The sequence below is a fragment of the Mycteria americana genome, chromosome 10, assembly GCF_035582795.1.
Source record: "Mycteria americana isolate JAX WOST 10 ecotype Jacksonville Zoo and Gardens chromosome 10, USCA_MyAme_1.0, whole genome shotgun sequence".
Taxonomy (NCBI): Eukaryota; Metazoa; Chordata; class Aves; order Ciconiiformes; family Ciconiidae; genus Mycteria; species Mycteria americana.
This window is the reverse complement of record NC_134374.1, coordinates 189,787-212,599: the sequence shown is the minus strand read 5'-3', so window position 1 is coordinate 212,599 and position 22,813 is coordinate 189,787. Positions and strand designations below refer to the sequence as shown.

At 57.1% G+C, this 22,813-nt stretch overlaps 1 protein-coding gene across 1 annotated transcript; it reads right to left on the bottom strand.

Moving 5' to 3' along the window:
- Positions 1-415: 415 nt before the first annotated feature.
- Positions 416-19,847, bottom strand: MPP1 (MAGUK p55 scaffold protein 1). The gene is made up of 12 exons (XM_075513388.1): positions 19,574-19,847; positions 12,719-12,862; positions 12,292-12,370; positions 11,177-11,262; positions 9,904-9,972; positions 7,112-7,308; positions 6,735-6,841; positions 5,718-5,798; positions 5,028-5,108; positions 4,352-4,554; positions 3,680-3,754; positions 416-1,803 (listed from the first exon to the last, which is right to left on the bottom strand). Exons 1-12 carry the CDS (start codon positions 19,673-19,675, stop codon positions 1,627-1,629), a joined length of 1,401 nt encoding a protein of 466 aa, XP_075369503.1. The 5' UTR covers positions 19,676-19,847; the 3' UTR covers positions 416-1,626.
- Positions 19,848-22,813: the final 2,966 nt, after the last annotated feature.

Sequence of the window (22,813 nt, the reverse complement as noted above, 5' to 3'; positions counted from 1 at the left end):
GGTCTGTTCATGGGGAGGGGAGGCAGCTTAATGCATGTGCATGCTGCAGCTCGACAGGTAAATGGCTGCCCCTTCTGCCCAGCCTTTGTCCTCTCCTGAGGAAGCTGCTAGTACAGACACATGGTCACGTTGACGTGGACCATCACTAGAGGGGCCTTTGTTGCTGGTTAGGACTCCACAGGTGCTTAGGGGCCACCCTCCACTTTGGTAAAACCCACTGGGATGTGTGCCTGGAAGCTGGGTGTTCTCTTTCCTCCTTTGCCTGGAGTCAGCTGCTGCAGAGGTCTGACGGTGGCTGGAGGGACTGTTTGGTCCTGGCCTGCCTAACTTTGAGTGTGTTAGGGTCAAGGAGGTGGGAGCAGACTTCCAGCTGTGAGCAAGTGCTCAGCCTAAGAGGTAAAACACCAGTCACAGCAATGTTTCAGCACACGTTTATTGCTGCTCATTGTTTCCCTGCAGTGGATCAGAACAAAGGTCCCTATTGCACATCAACAGATTTTATTTTTGGCATCCTTAAAAAATTGCGCAAGACTTCTTAACCCCCTTCCCCTTTCCCCTAGCTGACTACTGAACACAGATGAGATTCTTTCTTTCACCTAAATGATGGCTATGGTTTGCCCAGAAACCATGGTGATGCTTCCCGGACGTGGTCGTGATGGGGCTTGTGCGTCAGTACACTCCTGCCAAAGAAGCAACCCCTTTGTGTGGGCAGCTTTTATGTTTGCATACAATGTGTGAGACACTGTAGACTCTGGAAAACATGCCTGGATGATCTTTGTAGAGACACTGGTTCTACTGCATGCAAGAGATGCTTGTAGCTGGATCTAATTTACCCATTGAACTGTCCCTCTGGGATTTGGTCTATGGGACTTCCTCAGCTGCTGCTGAGTTTCTCCAGCCAGGTGGTAACAATCCAAGCTGCATGGCGAGGATTTAAATACAATGAGTTTTTACAACTACAGTTGCACAGGGTGAATCAGAAAACTCCAACCTCAGAGCATGGGGTGAGACCTGCCAGGGGGTGGCATGTTCCACACCACCTTTCTCAAATCCACACTTGCTTTTTTCTGCTTTTCCCCATTTGTAAGGGGAAACCCTTGGATGTAGGAGCTCTGGTGTGATTTGTGTGAAGCCTCCTAAGCTGTGGGCTTCCTTGAAGCCTTGTGGACACCAGCCAGGCTTTTGAGGTGTTTGTGGCACAGTACGCACTCCTGCAATGGCAGGGGACATCTGCCTGGAAAGCCCCTGCTCTACCACTTCCCTTGGGACTGATGCAGAGAAGATCAGCTGGGTGCTACAGCAGGACTGTGCTTTCCCTTGCCTGGTGAGGTGGAGAGCTGTGCTCTGAGCTAGCAGGGTGCCCTGGGCTCTGCTGTAGCCACTAACTTAAGACTGCATTGCAGTGCTGCCAGAGGTGGCCATCCCCTGGGCAGCCCCTGTCCTGTGATCCCCCGGGAGAGGAGATCTGGAGACTGTGTGTGTGTCAACCAATTGAGACCATGTCCATGGAGCAGCAGAGGAAGGGAGTTGTGCTGGGCTGCGTGTAGATTGGGGGAAGCTGAGGAGAAAGTTTCTCCCCATGGCTGCAGGATGGTTGATGTGAAGTAGCTGGGGTTGGATGCCCTCTCAGTAGACCCAGGAGATGGGCACCCACTGTGGAGAGCTGCAGGCCTGCTCAAAGGCTTCCTGCAGCAGCTGGAGGCTTTCTTCCACCCCGTTGTTGACCAGTGAGAGGTCGAAGTAGTGTGCATATCGGCTCCGGATGATCTCTGAATCCTTTCGGAGCTGCTGCAAAGCCTCTGACTGCAAGAAATGGGAGACAGTGCTCAGGAGGCTGGGGAGGAGGGGAATTTCACAGTCTGCCCCAACAGGAAAACTCCCTCCCACCACCAAAACAACTCAAGTGGTTGCCAAATATCAGAGCACAGAGAATCTCTGCAGCTTGTCTGACAAGCTAGGAGCTGCTGTGTGATCTGTGGGAACGTGTGTCTGGGGGTTTTGCTGAACTTAGGCAATGCTGGGAGCATCAGGTTACCTGCTAGAGTGAGGCCTGACCTGCTTGGTCTCGTATTTTATCTTTAAAATGCTTCGTGGAAGCTCCCTGGGAGGAGAAGGTACACTGAGCAGCAGGCTGCTCGTTACTATGCCATGCAGTGTAGCCAGCTCAAGGCCTAAGGCTGGTTTCAAGGTAGGATCCCTGCGGGATAGTCCCCACTGGCTTTTGACCAGAACAGAACTAGCTGACAGAGCTGTACCAGCCTTCCTCTGCTGGTTTTGGCTGGGATAGAGTTAAATTTCTTCATAGTAAAAGCAAAACTGCCTGTCCCCTCCTGCTGGTGTGGCTAGTCTTGCACGGCTCCCCAGCTAGCAGGGGCATCCCAGGAGTGTGTCTCTGTGGGCAGCTGTGCCCTCAACAGTGAAGTCCAGACCAATTTCCACGTATCTCCCTAAGGAACTTGAAAGGTAGGTGGCTCCCTGCTTTTGTGCCTGGAGAGTGGGGAATGAGCTTGGGGTGCTGTGCTCACTGCAGCTCTACTGTGTGTTGTCTGGCAGCTGTTGGCAGTGGAGAGGGGAGAGCAATAAGCAGTTTGCTGGGGTCATGTGAGCTCTGCTGGGTTGGTCACATTTTGGCTCTGCTGCATCCCTTCTAGTAAGCAGTTACCTGAGCTGCGTCAGCTAGCTATATATAGTGCCTGCGCCAGTGGGGCTGGCCCTGCTCACTGCAGCAGTAGTTAATTCCTCTGTCTGGAGGCAGCGGTGGGTGATGAGGCATGGAAGTGGGGGCAGCAGGCTGCCGAACTGCCCTTTCTGCCCTGATGCTTGCCCCCCCCCCCCCCCCCCCCCCCCCAGCCTGCTGCATCTGGCTTTACAATTCTCTGCAGGTTAATGTGCCTCTAAATGCCTGTGCAATGCTTGCTCTGAAGGCTGCATAAATATCCTCCCTGCAAACTACCTGTATCTTAAGCTTTACAAACCCCAAATTAATAGGTTGAGAGAGGTGGCCTTGGCTGGCCATGAGTCCAGAGGGAGCACAGCTCTGTGGGTTTCCCTGTTCTCCCATCTCTTCCCGTCTCCCTGTGGAGGTTAGCCCTCAGGGAGCGCGTCCAGGCTGCGGCAGGGCAGGGTAGGCAGTACTGCTCCCTGCATTGGGGGCTTCCTGGGAAATGGCAGCACGTGGCTGCCAGACTTGCAGTGCTTGGCGCTGCATGAGTTAACTGCAGCATCAGTGCTGCTTTCATCCTAATTTTGGAGAGATGAGCATCTTAATGAGGCAAAGAATTGAAAGGAACTGCTGTTTGTATGTCCCATTTGCATAGCTGATGGAAGGGTAAATGTTCCTGCTCTGCAGCACTGCTGCAGCTGGAGATGGCCCTGGGTGCTTGGGGCTGTGCACCCCACCACATGTTAGTGGCTGATTATGCTGCAGAGATAATGGTTGCTGGGGGGTGTCAATCTGGGAGAGAATCTACAGCTGCAGGAATCACCAATTCCTGTTTCTCAGGTCTGGGCTGAGGAAGTTGCCCTGCTCTCCTGGACCACAAAAATCAATGCAGACAGACGTGGAGCAGGGAGAGAGCTCTGGGCTGCTGCAGGAGGCTCCCTGCCGCCCTCCCCCCCCCCGCCATGGGCAGGCAAGCCTGGCCGGAGGGGGACTTGGACTTGGTGCCCTGCCACTCACCTGCTCTGCCTTGTCTGTTGGGGCAATGAAGACTATGAATGGGGAGAGCTCAGCTGTGCGGATGATCTTCAGGGTCTGTGGAGAGAGGGGTGTAGTTACCAGAGTGTGGTCATTCCTCAGTGTGGGAGCTGTCTCCCGTTACCCCATGCTGCCCCCCAGCCAGGGTGCGATGGTGCCTGTGATGCAGTGGTGGGCTAAAGGGGCCACCCCTAGTCTGGGGCCATGGGCTCTCTGGGTGGACTCCTGAGCCTGGGGGTAGCCAGGTGACGTGAGAGCAGTTGGGTGAAGCTGCAGCAGGAGTCCCAGCATGGCTTCCCTTGCACCTCATGGGGGAGGACATAAGGGCATCCCCAGCCCTGCAGCACCTACATGCTTGGTGTCAGAGAAGGGAAAGGGTCCCTGTGTGGGGCCCACGCTGGCCCTGCACCCCCACTCCCATGGCAGCCTGGCCCTGCTCTTGCTGTCACAGCTAGGTGCGTGCTGTGACAGGGAATACCCTCACTGCACCCATGTCTTGGGAATGCAAATGCCACCCCAGCACTCCCTAGCTTTTTCCTTTGGGAAGGGTGGGTGGGCAGTGCACCAGGGAAGGCAGGGACAGTCACAGCCAGCACACAGGTAGTTCAATCTGTGGCAGCTCCTGTCCTGCCCACCCTTTCCCCTGCTCCCTACCTGGGGTTCAACGTCCAAAATAGCGACTTTGTCCTGCTGGTGGATCTTGTGTACTGTTTCAAACTTGGTGCCAAACATGTTTCCTTGGTAGCTTCCAAACTCCAGGAACTCATTGGCTGAGATGTCCCGGGTCATCTCCTCGGTGGAGACAAAGTAGTAGTCCTTCCCCTCCACCTCATTCTTCTTCTGGGGGCGTGTGGTATCTGGGGAGGGAGGGAGATAGTGAGCGCTGGCCCCCAGAAGGACTGGGGAACAGAGTAGCCAGCCTCTGCTCTGGGTGACACGGGCATCTTGCCTTCCCTTTTTGAGCATAGGGCTAGGGCATGGAGGACCTGTGTACCTCAAGACTAGGCTGTACTAATCCCCTTTCAACTCCTTCCTGCTTGGGACAAGTAGGGAACTCAGCCAGCCTGAGGAGAGCCATTGGGATGTGAAGAGTGAGGTATCTCTGCAACACGGGTGGTTAGCAGCCCTGCAGCCATCTGTGGGTAGGTTCAGCCTGTGGGACAGCAGGCAGGGAAGCCCTACAGTCCCCTGTGTGGTGGTCTCTGATACTGGGGGCTTGGTTGCACTGGAGGAACATCTCCCCACCTCCCATCTGCTCTCAGAAGGTCCTGGCTCAAGGTGAGAGGAAATGTGCCCTGTGCTATGCCCTGCACCCTGGCTGGGTACTTACATGGGGGTGGGTACATGAACTTCTCCGGGTTGTTGCTGAGCAGAGCATTCTTGATGTGGCTACGGCCCACGCCACTGGCCCCTGCAGAAGGAGGGATGGACACTGGAGCTGGGCTCAGAGAAGCCTGGCAGGAGCTGCTGGGGCCCCTCTGCAGCTCTGGGTCTGAGGAAAGGTGCAGGGCTCCTGGGGCCTTGCCTGGGATCTGTTTTCTGAGCTGGTCTGTGGTGTCTTCCAGCCCTGGCAGAAGCTCTCCCTGTCCTGGGCACACTCCAGCCCCAGCTGCAGACAGGACCGGTGCCTGCTGCGTGGCCAGCGTGGCTGGGCTGCATGGGCTGCCCATGCCTGAGGAGTCCACCGACAAACGCTGAGCACCCCCAGTGTGTGCTTGCTTTGGTGAAGCTGCGCAGACCAGAGCTGCTTTTAATAAAATTTATCCATAAAGATACTTGGGAACTGGAAACTCCTGAATTAACTCTACCTTAGCATCACAGTGCAGGTGCCAGACCATGCACAAAGCTGCATGGAGGAGGTCAGCCTGCTTGGTGACTGCTGCAGGCAGAAGAAATGCTCCCTAGAGCTTATTAGGTTTTGAAGGGCAGCACTGCCCCAGGCCCTGTCCAGTACTGGTTCCCCCCAGGCCCCACCACATGCAGCCCCAGTGCTGCGGAGGATGCCTGGGGCAGGACCTACCGATGAGCACCAGAGTCTTCCTCTTGAAGGCAGGCAGCCTCACCACCTCCTCATATGAAACCACATCCAGCTGGTCAAAAACTGAGGTGAAGGAGAAACAAGACAGCAAGTGGTCAGAGCTGGCTTGGCTGCAGCAGCAGGACTGTGTGTGGCATTGGACTGAATCCAGGTCCTCAGGCAAAATGGAGGGAGTGATCAGGACTGGGCTGGGAGCTCATCCCTCTTTGGCTGCTTGGGGAAAAGGGCAGCAGCCTCAGCAGCAAGCAGCATGTGAGGTGCAGATGGGTTGCTGGGGAGCTGGACCAGCAGCTGCCAAAGGAGAAGCCAGTGCTGCTCTTGCTCAGTAATTCTGCTCAGGACAGTAGGACGTGGGAGCTGGGTGGGGAGGGGGCAGGACACTGCAGGGAGCTTGTTGCAGGGGGAGCTTTATTTATCTTGCTGATTTATGGCCTTGTTTGTTGCTGGTTGGAGCTGCAGGCTGGGCTAGGAGCCAGCACGTCCTCAGGCACCTGCCTTTGCTGGCCCAGGGCATGCTTAGCACAGGGTGTTTGGACTGGCAGCTGAGGGGCAGGCTCCCTGCCCCACCAGGGACACAGCTTGGCAGCTGTGGGGAGCACTTTGGGCTGCTCCCTAATTGCCAAGCAGCAGCAAGGCCACTGCCTGCCCTGTGTTCAGCAGCCTGCGGGGTTTGAGGGTGCAGGAGCTTGACCTCCCAAGGAGCTTGGGGCCAGGAGTGCCAGAGATTGTTACTGCAGGAGAGCATGGGAGCTTGAGCTCCCATGTGAGCCAGCCCTGGCCACTACAGACCTGCATGGGGACACAGCTGTGGCCACCTGAAGGCTATGAGGACTTTGGAGAAGGGACTCAAAAAAGCTGACAGCTGTGGGGTAGCCTCCCAAGGTCCCACTGCCAACAGCTGGGCTGTTTGGTCTGACTCCCATGGAGGACAGACCCTCCCCTGATGTACTAGTGATGGCCAGGGCTGGGGATGGAGCCCATTGCCCTGCTCACACTTACTTGAGCTGTGCTTAGCCAGGTATTTATCTTTGCACTTCTTCTTCTTCCCAAAGGGGCTACAGCTCGGGGATTCGCTCTGACTGGCCTGGGTGATGCTCGCCACACGCCTGCCGAGAGAGGACGACACCACCATGGTCCAGCTGTCACCCCAAGCCCTGGGGGAGCAGCAGGATTGTCCCTCAGACATGCAAGGGAAAGAGGAGCAGGGTGGCTGCTGGGACAGGTAAAGGCTCACCCTGTGGCAGATGAAGGGGACATTTGCCTCCTTTTCCCAGCAGTGATGCTGGTGTTACCCAACATGGTCACACTCCTGGTAGCACATGGTCACTGTTCCCGCCTCCACTCCCAGATTCTTCTGGCCAAATCCAAGGACCTACCACTCTTGTAGCTCTGGAGAAGGGATGAGTCCCGCCGACTCGGTGCAGGAGCCCTCCACTCGGCCCTGCCACCAGTTGCTGTCATCCTTGTTTATGATTTGAATCACATCGCCGGTCTGAAACTTCAGCCCTGCTTCCTTGCAGGGGATCAGGTTATCTTTTTTGGGGTCGTAGTCAAACTGTGCCCTCATGAACATCTGCAAAAGAGAGAGTGGGCCGGAGTCAGCATGGCCATGCAGGGTGGCTGAACTTGGTCGTGTCCAGCTCCTAGCCCCACGCTGCATCCCCAGGCAGTGACTGCAGAGCTGGCTCCAGCTATGTCCCTGCTGCAGGAGGGACCCTAGCCCCTGCTGCTTTCCAAGCCCCACAAAGCTGGGTGGGGAGAAAGGAGATGCAGGGTTTAGGAAACAAAGTAAGGCTGTGGCTAAGCATAGACCTCACATTGCCCTTGTTCCCCTCTTGGGGTTTTTTGTTCTGTGGTCCTGAGGCTACTGGGAGCCCCCAGTCATGGTGCAAGGTCCTGCAGGCTCTCCCACAAGTCATGGGTGCTCCCCGCTGTTTGAGACTTCTGTGATCACTCAGGAGGGTGCTGGGCCCCAAGCTAGTGGTGTGCCTGGGACTGCCCAGCAGTCGTACCACCAGCAGGAGATCCTTCTACAGGGGAAGCAGCACTTTCAGACACAGCCTCATGCTTGCACTAATGCAGGCTTCCCCTGAGCCCAACCCTATCAAGTTATTTATCCCAGAAACACAGCAGGTAGCAAGCAGGCAAAGGGATGATGGAATGGGGTGATGCCTATGTCCTGTCCTTGGACATGATAGGCAGGGCCTGGAAAGTCATCCTCCCCAGGTAGGGTAGACCATGCTGTTCTTGTTCCACATTAAAACAATTTCCCACAGTATGTCCTCCTTCAGCAGTGCTGCTGGAGGCGCAGGGCCAGCAGGACACAAACATGGTTCCCTTTCACTGCCAGAAAAGCAGAGCATATGGATCAAGCTGTGATATGAAATCTCTCACAATGGAAGACAAGAAAAGTGGAATGTCCATTCAGGACTGATACTTGCACTCTCTGGCATCAGGAAGCTAGTCATCAACACAAATGACACACAGCAAGCACTGCCCAAGCACTTGCCTGGAGCCCTCTGCTCCCGCAGCCCTGGTACCCGAAGCCAGACATAGCCAGGTCACTTTTAGAAAGACCCTACCTTACACCAATTAGGAGTTAGCATCAGACAGCTCCAGGCATCGCCCGTGGACTGCAAAGGGTCAGCTCCAAATGCAAGCATTTGCCTGCCTGCTGCCAGCCCCCTCTCTGGGGCTGGAAGCCCAGGTACTGAGCAGGCTCCAGCATGAGAAGCCCTAGTCTTTAAAGTCAAAAAGCTGTGGTTTGTGTCTGGGAACACATTGGAGGTGACCTTGAGAGCTGTAAGTGCTCAGTGCTTCTTCTCATTAGAATCCTCCCAAGCAGACCTGCCCCAAAGACACTCGGCCTCAAAGTGGCTGGCTGCCAGGCTGCAGGGCAAGCCAGGGCAGGAGGGCTTTGTGATGCCAGGATCTGCACTGTCCTGCTTGCCAGGCCCTGAAATGAAGGTGATCATGGGGATCCAGGTGTTGAAACAAAATCAAAAGTCTGCTCTCAGTGGTGGACTGCACCAAGCAGAGACGTAGGCAGCCTGTGAGCTGTGGTGCTGGGGAGCAGACAACACCACAGCCCAGGACACAGCAAGAAGGAGGACAACTTGCTGGGAAGGAGTTTGTCCCTTGTCCTTCCCTGAGCCCACGGCCAGCCTCGGGTGAGCCAGCAACTGTGTTCTTTTTCTCAGAGGTAACTTTTCCCTGGCACTGAGCTGGCCTGGCCAATTGGAGCTGGCTGGGTCAGGCCAGGGAGGGCAGATAGACAGCAGGGAAGGGCAGATGTGTGCCAGTGTTTAATAAACACATGGAAGGCTGGTTGAGCTGGAATGGGGACAGCATGGACTGAGCAAGAAACTGAGCCAGTTTTCACTTGCCACCATGTTCAGAGACTTCAGCTTCTCTGGGTAAGGAAGGAGGGTGACATGGGCTCCCCCAGCCCATCCCAGCACCATCCAGCCACCACCCTCTGCCTCTGAGCTCTTCTCCCAGTCCTGCCTGACCACGGGGGTGGGGGGGGCTGTCCTGGGGTTGGCTCCTGCACCTGGAGACAGGACAAGCATCCCAGCTACCACACACTGAAATCTTGGCAGAGGAGCCAGCCTACCCCACTGTCCTGAGTATTTTGGCCACAGCAGGACTTCAGAGGCAAAGCCAGGCAGGTGTCACCCCCTGCCACAGCACGTGACCCCCGCCTGCAGTGGCAGCAGGCACAAGGAGCTGCCTTCCTCTCTCCCAGTGCTTCCTTCCTCCCACTCACTGCTCACAGGCGTGCTGGTGGCATCTGGACCTATGTCACCTTGTGGATGATGTACCGGGCATCAGTGACGGCCGGGAGCAGTGAGAGCCCAGTGCTGCACCTGGAGGTGCTGCTGTGGCCCTGTAATGGGGATGTGGCTCTAATGGCCGCAGCTCATACACATTGGGTAAATACATCCAGAGAGGGCCAAAATCTGCTCGTTTGCAGCAATATAAGCACAGGACAGGTCCCTTTATTCTCCAGCAGCTCAGGCAAGGTGACCAGGCAGCTATCTCCTTGTCCTTCCCCTGGCTCAGCACAGCTCTCTCCCCAGTGCTGGTCCCCCGTGGTTTGCTCTGGCCCCACCCAGCCCCACAGCCATGTCCCGGCACAGCCCGCAGGTCTGGAGGCTGCACTTACCTGGAGAGCAGGGAGGCGGCTTTGTTGGTTGGGAATGACTTTTATTGAGACCATCCCCTTGGTTTCTTTCTAGTGAACAAAGGAAGGGGAGAAAGAAGAGTTGGAGGAGGTGGTGCCTGGAGGCAGCCCGACAGCAGCAACCTGTGCAGGGAGCTGCTGAGTGCCAGGACCTGCAAAGGCAAGGCTCCTGGGTGCTCCCAGCCATGCTGTGATGCTGGGGCACACCACATCCTGGCCAGAAACAGCTCTGCTGGGGCTGGGCCAAGAGCCGTGGCAGCATAGGTTTGCCATGTTTGTCCCATTCCCATGGGGGGACACCAACACCCCCACAAGGGGCTGTCAGTGGGCACAGCTAAGCATCACCAGAATGAACATGTAGGTCTGTATCATCTCTGGCCTGGCTGTCCCAGTGAGGAGCCTGGGAGGAGAGGCTAGTTCTGCCAGGTCCCCTCCATCTGTCCCCTCCATGCTGGCCTCTCACTCCTGGCCTCCTGGTGACATTAGAGGTACAGCACTCCCTTGCCTGCCACAGGCCAGATGCACTGTTGCCCCACATGCTTCACAAGACCTACATGGTCCCGTGGGGACAACCACATTTGGAGGCTTGGGGAGGGCCTCCTGGGCCAACTGCCCTTCTGAGGAGGCAAAGACAAGCTCCTCCTTGGTCCCGCTGTCTGGAGCAGGGACATCCTGCCACCAGGCAGGAGAGGACCATGGCACTGCAGCAGGGCCAGGCGGAGGCTGGTCCTGAGCACCACCACCACCTCCCTCCAGCAAAGTCCCAGATGTTGGGCATGGATCAGGATGGCCTCAGTGTGTGAACCTAAGACAGGTCTGAGACCCTATCCAAAGCTGTCTCTAGCAAGGGCCTGGCAGGATCACCATGACCTTGGTGCCACCAGGCACCAAGGTGACCTAAAGACCAGGCACCAAGGTGACCTAAAGGAGCGGCTCAGGTCCACAAGAGCAGCCAGCCCTTGGGCTGGAGTTGCACACCAGCCTTGGCAAGCAGAGGTGGTTTCCAAGCCACACACACATCTGCACATCAGGGACCCAGCCAACAGCCTTCGCTGCTGCGCTCAGGAGGCCAGAAACAAGCAGCAAGCACAGACCACCAAGGCTGTGTATAGAGACCCAGTGCCTGGCCGTATTACAGCACCCTGGCACAGCGGCCCTGGTATCTAGGAGGGGGTGAATGCTCAGCCAGCATGTACATCTGCAGGCCAAAGGGGGTCCTCCCTGGGGAACAGCCCTGCCAAACGCAAATACCTACCAGCATCTTCTGCAGCTGGTCAACTGAGTGGTTGCTCACACTCTGCCCATTGATTTCTATGATTTCATCACCCACATGAAGGGAGCCTGCCAGCAACAGGAGAAACATGAAAATGCAGGACCGGACAAGAGCCACTCACCAAACCCAAACTATACAATGCCACCAGCCTTCCGACCCCCTGGGCGAGCTGTGGCCAGGACACTGCGGTGTTTGCCGGGGCAATGCTTGTGGAGCCACACATGTCACCTAAGCACGTGGGACTAAAGCACAAGGGGAATGAATTCTTCTCCCTCCACCCAATACACACATTTCATCCAGTCTGAAGGTCATCAGGTTGCTTTCCACTGTGTGTCCTTCAGTGCTTTAGGCTGATCAAAGCACCTGCTTCAGAATAAGTCAAACCCAACCCCAAGTACCTCACCTGAAGCCAAATGACAGCTTCCTTACAGTGCCTTTAACACAAGCATTCTTGACTTTGTGTGTTTTCAGTTTATATACCCAGCCAGATTACAGCCTCAGATATACTGCTATATATCATGCTCCACTACCATTATTGGAACGGCTCCTGGATTATCTTGGCAGGGGTAAGCTCAGACTTCCGACTTGGATCCAAGGCTGGAAAAGGGGGCTCTTCTTTTAAGCACAGAACATCTCATTTCCATGTCCCTTTGGCAAGAACCAAAACTAGAAAATAGCACCTATTTATTTCTTTTGGCACCTTCCTTTGGTCTGCAGAGCCAATCAACACCAAGCCTGTACCACCTGTGCACTTTAGGAATGGGAAGAGCTTCCCTCGCAGTCTCTAGGATATGATCCATCGCTCGTTACAGTGACCCCATCACAAGACAGAGACAGACAGTCTCTGGTTCCTTTTTGGGAGAGCCCTTCCCCCAACCCTTCATTTGTCCCTAAAGCCTCCAGTGTATTAACATGACAACCATGCAGAGAGACCAGCGAGTCCTGAGTTCCTGACATATTCCTAGTGGAGGAATGGACACAGATGTCCACATCACAGGGCAAACCCAGCAGTGCTGGGGGACTGCCTTATCTCTGCATGGAAAGAAACCAGCTGCAGATGTGCACCCCATACACTGCCTCTACGAGGGCCTTGTTACCTTGTCTGTGAATCATGCCGCCGTGGAAGATCCTGGCCACCATGCAGCTCTGCTTGTCGTTGAGCTTCAGCGTGATTCCCTGGAAGACAGGAAAATCCATGACTGCTTGCTGGAGGGGACAGCTCCTGCACTCTCAGCAAAGTCCTCTCCAGGCCTCTGTCCACAGTGGGCTGCGCAGTGGCTGGGAGAAAGCCCCCTGCTTGGCCAGCCCAGCCTCCTGCAGCTCTTCTTGGCACAAGCGTCACCACCCTTTGATGAGGCTTGCTCCGGGTCTCCGCAGGCAGGAGGCAGGATCCAGCACCCTCTTCCTGTGGCCAAGGTCTCCAGTGATCTCCTGCCTCCCCCAAGGCCAGCCCATTGGCATGGCTCTACCTGCACCTCCGCCCCTCTGGGTGCCACCAGGCTTTGGGATCTTGCCAGCTCTCACCATGGGCTCCTCTGTGACCTTCTCGAACTGGACGAGGCGTATCTTCCGCACGTCGCGGCCGTTGCTGTGGGAGGGGCTGCCCAGAGTCGCTGAGCCGTTGGTATAAATGTCCTCAGTCATGGTGTTCAGGGACTCGGTGATGGCCTGTCGGGGCAAAACAAAGACTGGGGTTTAGGGGCTCCACCTGAATGGGGCCTGGGAGTGCTGGCTCCCCGCTGTGGGGCTGAGCTACTCCACTGTGTTAGGGTGCCTGGGGTGCAGGTGGGGCACAGGGGGAGGAGAGACCCATGTGCTGGAGGAGATGACAGTAAAAGCAAGAAAAGAAAAAGAGCAAAAGAGCTTCACCCTTGAAGTTGTGGATGTGGGCAGTTTTCCAGCCTGGGAAACAAAGGAAATAAGAAAACTATGGAAAAGCTACAGGTAGCAGAAGCCAAAAGAGTCCACAGCTGATCATCTTCTGCAGCGACGAATCCCAAACACTGCTTGTGTGTTGCAGCAGCACTTGGCCCATAGCTGGCTTGTTGCAGAGCATAAAGCCCAGGACAGCTTCACTGAGTGAACGGAGCAGTTTGGGACTCAGCCCTGAGAACTGGGGCCAGGCACTACTCTTGCTCAGTTTGCAAGTTCAACCTTTCCTCACCTACATCAATGGGCAACCAACACGGTGCAGAGCCATATCCACATCCAGGCGCTGAAGGCAATGTGTTCCCAAGCCAGCCAGAAACACCCTGTTCCCCTCCCTAGCTCGCAGCTACAGCTGGCCAGCACTGGGAAGCCAAGCAGGGGCTTTAAGCCATGGGGAAACCTCTGTTCTTAGTCTCCTGCAAGTGCTGGCACCGGGACAGGTTGGAGGGTGCATGGGGTCCCGGGCAGAGAGCTCCAAACCTGTTCTGCCATGCAGCTGCCACAAGTGAGCTGCCACCTCCCGGTCTGAGAAAGCCTGGTGCAGTCCTGTTAAACCCCTTGGGCACACTGGGCAACATCTCCACACGGCTCACAGATGCACCAGTTTAGCCCCAAGTGCAGTGGACTTCCCTTGAGCTTCTCCCAAATCAGTGCTGGCCCAGCAAAACCCAGGCCAGCTTTGATCTGCAGCCCCTGCCTGCCTCGTCAGCATGCTCAAATCCCCACGCCAGCCCGCGAGGCAAAGCAAACCCTCCTGGCTGCCCCACTCCACACCAGGCTGCCAGCTTTGCTGCCTGGTTTGCAGCTTGCACCCTCCCTCCCAGCAGCGCCTGGGTTGGGAGCCACAGCCAGCAAACCTGCGGGGACACCCAGCAAGCTCCTCACCAGCTTTAGTTCCGCATCAGTGACATCAGCAACCCAGCATGCCACACCCAGCCAGGCAGAGCCAACACCTCTTCCCACCACACACTGACTTGCCAACACCCAACCGAGTGCCAGGCCCTGGGGCTCCGTGCTAGCAGCTGGGGAAGCGACAGCCTGACCCTGCCATCCCACCTTGCTCTCACCCACCGCAGGCACCCGGCCCAGAGCAGAGAAGAGGCTGCAGTCCCATGCCACCAAGGGGCAAGATCTGGCCAAGCTGTGGGGAGGTTGGTGTGGGTGCAACTGGAGTGAAGAGCATTTGCTGGTGGGATGTAGCCACAGCACTAAACCACAACAAAATTAGCTTTGGTAGGGATGTGCCAGAGTGCTGCTGGGCTGAGAGTGGCCCAGCCCTGCGCAATGGCCGAAAAGCAGGGAGGGAGCTGAAGGCAGGGGTGGCAGAGCCAGGGCTAGCCAGGCCAGCAGGAGAGACACTGGCAGAGAGGGATGGACCAGTGCCGAGGCACAGGCACTGTCGCAGCCTCACGAAAAGGTGCTGGCAGGGCCGGGCCGGGGTGGGAAGGGCGCAGGGAGCTGTGTGCCCATGCTGCAGTGATAGGGAAGATGCGTGATTTATTTTTAAGCCAACTACTTCTAAAAGAGCCAACCAACCTCCTCCTCAGAGGAAAAAGGTGACCACGTGGGCTCCAGCTGCCAACAGCTGAAACATAGAGGAGGAGACTGAATCCCAGCCCAGAGCAGCGCCCAGGCTAAGGACTCGCAGGGTGGAAAGAAGGGCGACTCACAGCCCCCCAGCCTGACTTGCCAACCCCAGCAGGGCATGCTGGTACCATGCCGTTTGCAGGGCAGAGGGTCAGATTCAGCAGCACAGGTGCCTAGAGCTGGCCCCTGGCTCTCTGCCAGCTTTCCCAGCTCTGCCAAGCCAGCAGGTGGGAGGAGGAAGAGGAGGACAAGGAACTTCTCCAGCCCTGTCTGAGGCCAAAGTGCCCGTGAAGTGGTTTGAGTCAGCACAGATCACACTTATCTTGGTCATGCCTTGGGAAAGCGTTACACTGTGCAATCCCTGGCTTCAAACCCCTAGGCTCAGCAGAGCCCAATGACCCAGGACACAGCACAGTCTGCTCCAGGGGCTGGGAGTTCCTGTCCATGCCGTCCCCACCATCCCCGCCAGCTGAGCCTCCCAGCCCTGACCTTTGCTTTTTGCTGAGAGCTGGAGAAAACACCCAGCTCTTGATGCTGACGCAGCACCAGTGACACTGTGGTGACTCCCAGAGAGCAAGCCTAGTCATCAGAAACTCTGTGCTGTGCCTGCGGACAGCCACTAGTCACTTGATGGCAGCTCTGAACCCAGCAGGGTCCTCTGGCAACTGCCTCTGCCCCAAACAGAGCCATGCTGGGATGGCATAGGCTTTTGCTGACCACACTGGGCAGCAGGTGGGTGGGGATGGGAAAAAGCCCAGCTCATGAAGAGGACTAGGACCCATGGGGAAGCAGATTCCAGCCCTGGTGTTGGGCATCCAGAAGCCGGAGACAGGAGACATGCGTGGCTCTCATGCTCCATGTGCATGAGCCAGCTGGACAGATTGCCTACCCTGCACTCTCCTGGCAGCTGCCATGCCCTCGGCCGGCTTGGCCTGGCATAGCCTGTGACCTCAAGACCCTTTCGAGTCATGCTGGCAGCAGGCCAGACCCTGCTACTTACGTGCTGCTCCACAGCAAACATCTGTGAGTGCTGCTAAGAGCCGGCTCCGTGGCCACCAGCCACTGCTGGTTCTGCACAGCCCTGGGCTCAGTCACCGCTGGAGCCAGCCTTGGGGCAGACATGGGGCAAGGAGGTTGGGGGGCTAAGCTGTGCAATAGGGCTGCTGCGTGCTGGGCAGGGCCCTGCCGAGCACCCAGCAGCCCTATGGGTGCCTTGCAGCAGCTGGCTGGTGAGGGTACAAATCCTCACGCACAAATCCTGCTCCATGTGGCAATGCACAGAGGAGCCATGAGCTCCATGGGTCAAAGAGGTGCACCCCAGCTCCCTGCCTGCATTTTCCTCAAGACCCCAGATTTCGGAGGGAAGGGCACCAGCTCCCTGGGCAGTGTTTGCCAACAGGGAATTCAGTGAGTGTGGAGCAATCCTTGGCAAGGACCCCAGGGCTTGGCATCCTGTCCCCTGGCAGGGTCAGTGTCATCTGCCAGGGTTGTTCCTGCTGCTGTGCTGGCTCAGCCGGGTTGCACACGACCGGGCAAATCAAACATTAACTGGGCAGCTTGTTTGCAGGAGGCTGAAGCAGCACTTCGGGAAAGCAGCACCGTAGTACAAAGGGCACATTCGGGGGTTTAGTTCCTGGGCTTTCCTTGCTGCTCTAAACAAGAGACTTCAATATCAGGTGGCCTTGGAAGAGCAAGACTCCCTGGTGAGCATGTGGAGAAAGGTCAGATGCTGCTGGCTTTGCCACGCGGGCCCCCAAAGTACAGCAGCTCAGATGCAGGAGGGAACCCTGGAGCCAGGATCCCCTGGGATTGCCCTCTTGGCTGGCAGGGAGACATGCTCCACTGCCCACAGTGAGCCACAAAATCCCAGCTCCCTCCAGGAGTCATCACCCCTGACATTATAATCGCTGTGGGTGTGTGCAGGGAGGCTGGGGCACTGTTTGGTGCAGAGGTGTCCTGGCCCAGCAACCTCTCTTCTCGCCCTCTAGTGCTCCAACCTCACCTCCCCACCGTCCAGCAGATGTGTGCATCACGGTCTCAGTACAGCTTAAAAAACACAGCAATGTGTAAAAAGATCAAACTAGAAAAAAAAAATTGAGCTTGGGAGTTGCTTTTGGGCTGCTCCAGCAGGCTGTGGAGCAACAGCCATGTGGACATTTAGAAGTAATTCATCTGTGCCTTCTGCTGGGGGCTACTGCCTTCTCAGGTCTGCCAGCACAACTGCAGGAGCAACCTCACCCAAGACCCCTTCCAGCAATATGATCCAGTTTTTTTTTAAAAAAACAAACAAACCGCATTTAAACCAAACAGGATTACATTGCTGACACCGGCAACACCAGCAGGTCGCAGTGGGAAGGGGAACAGAGAAATAGGAGTGATACAAGTGGTTGTGGAGGCCAGAAGATGCTGCTGGCTCTGTGTGCCCTTGCACTGACTCCAGATCATGGAGTGCTGCAATGGAGAAGGCCCAGATTTTCAAGGGAGCACAGTCAGTTTTGCTAAGGCACCATCTTCCCACCAGGAAAGGCTGATGCAGCCTTCCAGATGTGTTTGTGAAACCAGTCACCTCCAAGGGAGAGTCAGTAAAACTGCAACACTGACAGAAGAAATCTTGAGGAGCTGCCCAGCCGCTCCATTCCCACTTTCCAGAACAAGCCCTGCGAAACAGCTTTTCCCCTGCAGCCGTTACAGACTAGAACATGGCAAAATGCATTTGAGATGAAAAAGTTGGAACCAGCCCTCCCCACTTCATTTTGGTCAAGCCCAGAAGTTTTCCTTGGCTTTCAACCATTAGTTTTGCCCATGGTGATTTCAGGATTTGGTCCCTGGGGACTGTGGCCTTGGTCTGCTGTGGAGCTGGCACCAGTTGGATGTCAGGAACCGCTGCCCACATGGAAGCGCAGTGTCCCCTCTGCACCCTCAGGCTCAGCTCTCTCCAGAAGTACCCTCTTTTTCTCCACTGGACTCCCAAAGGTCACATTCGCTGCCCATTTTACAGCTGGGGAACTGAGTCATGGCCGATAAGGGGACATGCCCAAGGTCACCCTGCCAGCCAGGTGCACAGCTGGGAATAAAGCCCACACCTCTTTGGTAAATCTGTATTTGCCAGTTTGGAGATAAGGAAAAGATATGCAGGCATGTGGTGGGGCTCAAGGGAAGAGGGCAAGTGGCTTCCTCCACTTTGGCTTGTTTTCTAGCGATGACACACCTTCCACTCGCTGAGGGTTTGCATGCCCTGCCGCCACGGGAGGAACGCAGGATGGCACTTCCCAGTGGGAGGCTCTGCCAGAGGAAATAGGGAAGAGAAACCTCCCAGCCGCTCTGTTTGACTCCAGTCAAGGAGCAGCCAGCTGGACACAGCACCCCTCCCGAGAGCTGCTGCTGGGTGATGTCCCTACTGTCACACAGAGGGGCCCACAGCTACCGTGGGCCAGTACTCGCTCTGCATGCATGTGACATGGGGACAAGTGCATGAGTGACTGGCAAGCTCAGGACACGTAACCCCAGTTGGGTGCCAGCCCTACAGAGCTCCTCTTAAAAGGCCCCAGGCAGATCCCAGTTCACCACCTCTCTCTTTATCTCTACTGGAATAAATATATCGTAACGCCAGGGAGCTGTAAGGCCAGCTCCTACATTTTCCATGCCTTGCTGATATTGGCAGTTTACCCCTGCTCTGCCTGAGGCAAGACAGGCCCTCTGCCTGGATCTTGCAGGCAGAGGGATGGGAGAGCTCCTCTCAGCAGCTGCCTGATCCAGGCACTTAGCTTTAAAAGCTTTTTTCTTTTTTTTTTTAAGCATTCTGCCAGGGTTGAGCCATAAAAAGCACATGAACCACTGGTGTGGGACAGATCTGACAAGCAAGCCTCTTTTGGATGCTGTAGTGTCCAACAGGATCAGGCAAGGACAGCACTTCAGGGAAATTTCCTCCCTGCTCTCAGAGGCTCCCCACAGCCAAAAGGAAACGTTAGCCCAGGCATGTTATACCATGGCTCCATCAGGAAATCCTGTTCAAAGTCGAAAATCTCTGCTGGGAGAAAAGCACCAGCTGCTTAGCACCGGGAACTGTTGACCTTCTCCCGTTTGCAACCAAGCTACCCCAAACGACATGGGCTGGCAAAGGAGCTCTCCCAGTACAACCAAGATGGCTGGTGCAGCCTGCTCTCCTTCCATTGGAGGTGGGGTGTGCATGCCCCCCCGGCCCACTCCCTCCCCCAGTGTAGGTGTGAGAAGGGCTGGTTGCATTCTCCTTCTCTGGGGCTGAGACCCAACACCACCACCCCTCCAGCCTGTGCTGTGGGCCTGGAGGTTGCTCAGCAGCTGAATCAGCTCATGTGACAGGCAGTTCCAGTTCAGGCCAGCTACAACTTTGCAGCAAAACAAGCATAAGCTCCTCCGTGGCAGGATGCTGAAGCCTTCCTCCCTCCCCCCCAGCTCCTTCTTCCCTGCCTGGCTGTGCTGTGTGGGCCACGCTGGCTGACCATCCCCCCAAGGTGCCCCATGTCCCCCTGCAAGGAGCCCTGCTCCTGGGGTGTGGGGGACCAGCAGTGCCACATACAGGGCACGTACCTAGACAGATGCCCACCTCCTGCCCACTGGGGGGGGGGGGTCTCTGCTTTAGGGGCCCTGCTCCCCACTGCGTGTGCGGGAGGGATGGGATGGAGGGGGACCCCCGGGGACTCCGTGCCGGGCCTGAGCTGGGCACAGGGTGCTGGGCTAAGGGCCCGCGGGGAAGGAGGGGCACAAGGGACGTGGGATGGAGGGGGGCACCCCGGGGCTCCCTACCCGCTCTCCCTGGGGGTGCCGGGGCCGCCGCGGGGGCGGATCGGGGCTGGAGGGCGGCGCTGCCCTCCAGCCGCCGCTCACCTCGGGCTTGGCCCGGTTCTGCAGGAGGTGCTCCAGGTAGAGGTCGGAGAGCGCCGTCCGCATGCTGCCGGCGCTGGCGCTGCGCCCCGACTTGAGCGTCATCCCGTCGCCCCGCCGCCGCCGCCGCTCCGCCGCCGCTACCAGCAGCTGCAGCTGGTTCCGCTGGCTCCAGCAGAGCGGCCCGGCCCCGGCTCCACCGCACGGACTCGGCCCTGGCCCCAGCTCCAGCAGCGCCGCGGGCTACTCGCACGCTCCGCCCGTGTGGCAGCGGGGGAAGGCCTGCGGGCGGGCGGCGCGGCGCCGGGCGGAGCCAGGCGGCCGGGGGAGGGCCGGGGCCGGCCCCGCGGACAGCGCCGCCGCACGGGAGCTGCGTCCTTGCTTTCCCCCTCGCGCCGGATGCGGGGTGGATGCTGAGTAGGTAGCGCCCGGCGGTGCTGCGGAGGGGCGCGGGTCCCAGAGTGGAACAGATGGGGCACGGCATCCCCGCACAGGCGGCACATCGGTACCGCCAGCTGCCACTCAGAGCCTCGCCTCGCTGCCCGTGTGGGGTCTCTTCCCCTGTGAAACAGAGTGCTCCCATCATGTCGGTGCTGGGAACAGCCCCAGGCCCGTGCCAGCCCCTGGACCTGCTCAAGCACTAGCAGAGCTGTTAGCCTGCACACGCCAGGGAGGATGCTGACAAGTCTGGATGCTCATGGGACCCTGCTGGGGGGCTGGCTGCACCCCTCACACCAGCTCACGTGGTTGCCAAAACCAGGGCAGGAGGGTGCATCTGAGAAAGCCTTTGTCCCCTCACAGCCAGGGCAGAGGCTCAGCAATGACACGTGGAGCACCTCTCCAAAGCAGATGGTGCATACCTGGCTCTCACAAGCTGACAGCCATCCCTGGGCCCCACTGGTGTGCAGAGCGGGGCGTCCTGGGCTGTGGGGTGCCTCCAAGGTGAGGAGACCCAGAGATTTCTCTGTGCTGCAGCAGGGACAGCCCTGCTCTCCTTGCACTGTTCTGGGTTGTCCACCTCCCCGAGCACCTGCGACTCGCATGGCTATAAGTGGGATGGCAGATTCCTGCATTCATGAGCTGTGTGTGGTGGGAAGGCCTGTTGTCAAACTTTTTGTGCTTGCACTATGAGGCTTACTGATGCCAGAGTCTCAGGTGAAGTCTGAGCTTTATTTGGGAATGGGAAATTAATTCTGGTGGCATATTCTTTAAGATAATCACTGAAAGGATTTTTCACACCTTCCCGGGGATCCTGGAGGTTTTGAGGTTTCCTTGCACCGGACTCCCACACTGCTGCTAGACGAGATCCCCAGGTTGGCTCGGTCTAAAGTTACCCTAAGAAATACAAGGAAACGAAGGGTGTAAAACCCTAGAGAAAGGAAACAGGAAAGCAGGGGAATAAGAGGAGGAGAATAAGAAAAGAAAGAAAATCCATCTTGGTCTGACAGCAAGTTTCTCCTGCCTTGTGGGAATAAAACTGCTCCTGACTGGGCAATCAGAAAGCCCAGAGTGCTGTGAGACGCGGGGAAGAGGAGGTGCGGGAGCTGCAGGCGCTGACGCGACCGGCTCCAGCAGCTGCTCTAACGGTGCCAGGAGGAAAGAGCCCCAGCAGCACAGCCTGGGCAGGGAGTGAGGAGGGAGCTCTGCTGCAGCTAGGCAGCCCAGCCCTGCCCCTCGCAAGGTGGGTGCTCAGAGGCGGGAAAGGTGCTGGGAGTCTGCCCCCAACACATCCCACAGGGAAATCCAGACCATGTCCCCGGGAATGCATCATCTTTGTACGCAAATGGAGCCAGAAAGCTTACTTCTTGAGCAGACGCCCTGATCTGGAAGCCTGGGGAAAGTTCTGATACAAGCTTTGTGCTCTGGGGCCCTGTCTGCTTATTTTAAACTACGGCCTCGTAGACTGGGGACTAGCTTTTGGTCAGCATCCCCCCTTGTAAATCTCCTCCTGCTGCATCTTACACAGGCGGCCAGAGGTGCACCTCCTCGCTGCCACGTCTTGCTTGTGACAGTGGGGATTTCGGAGCTATGACCCAGACAGCACGACCCAGAGGAGCAAACCTGCCCCAGAGAAAGGGACCACCAGGTGGTGGGCGACGCACACATGTACGTGAGGCAGCAGAGGAGCAGCAGGATCAGCAGGGTGACGGGGAGGATGTACAGGAGTGCCTGTGGGAAGTTCTCATAGAGGTGAGACCACGCGTCGCTCAGATAGTCTGCCAGCCAGGACCAGCGGACGCCTGCAGAAGAGATGTGTCCTAGTGACTGCGAGGAAGTGAGGGGAGAGGGAGGTGAGCCAGGGCCCGTGCTCCCAGGAGGTCTTTGTGCGACAGGCAGCGGTCAGGGCTGCTCGCCTCGGGGGGTTTGCTGGTGGCAGACCCAGGGGTGTTCAATCCTGACTCAGATTTCACACACCTGATGCTGCCAAAACGAATCCTTCTGATCCCAGAAGCTGTTTGAGCCTTGCAGCAAAACTCTCTACTGGGGAGAGCAGAGAACCACTAGAAACCCTCCTTTTTCTTGGATCTGAGTGTATTTTGAGGCAGGGTCAGGCCTTCTTCTCTGTGCTGATGTGCAGCATCCAGCCCCTCTCACTCCACACGCACACATGCCACTTCCCTCGCTCTGGGGCCACCATAAGGAACTTTAGCCCCAGGAAAAGCCAGTGCCCTCTGGGCAAACTGGTTTAACTTGTGTGCACAGCAAGTGGAGGAGCGAGCCTGGTTGTGCACCCATGTACACAGAGGACGAGAGGGTCATTTGGGGCAGCACAAAGAGCGTTCCCCGGTCGGGGCTGCTGGGTGCCTTGTCTGCTGCAGGCTGAGGCCAACAGGGTGGACAGGGAGCCCCCAGATCACAAGGGGCAGTGTGTCCACCCCTCCAGTGTTGAAGAACTTCATCCTTCCCAAGAAACTTCCTGGAAAACTCCGGCCCCCTGGGCCAAAGTTCCTGCGGTGGTCTCCAGCCCAGGACTGCCCCATAGGGCTAGCTGCCCACCCCTTTCTCCTCCACAGCAGATACGTCAAGTGGATGGGGAATTAAGAGGCAGAAACCCACGGATCTGCCACCCAGAGGTGGCTGCAGTGGGCAGTCAGTGCTGCTTGGGGCAGGCTCTTCCCATCAGTCCCTCTCCTGTGGCAGCTCTTGCGCACTTACGTGGGCTGGAGTCTTCTGCATCATCCACATGTAGCTCCCGATCCACTTCCTGCCCTATCCTCAGCCCCACACTGCCCAGCTGGGAGG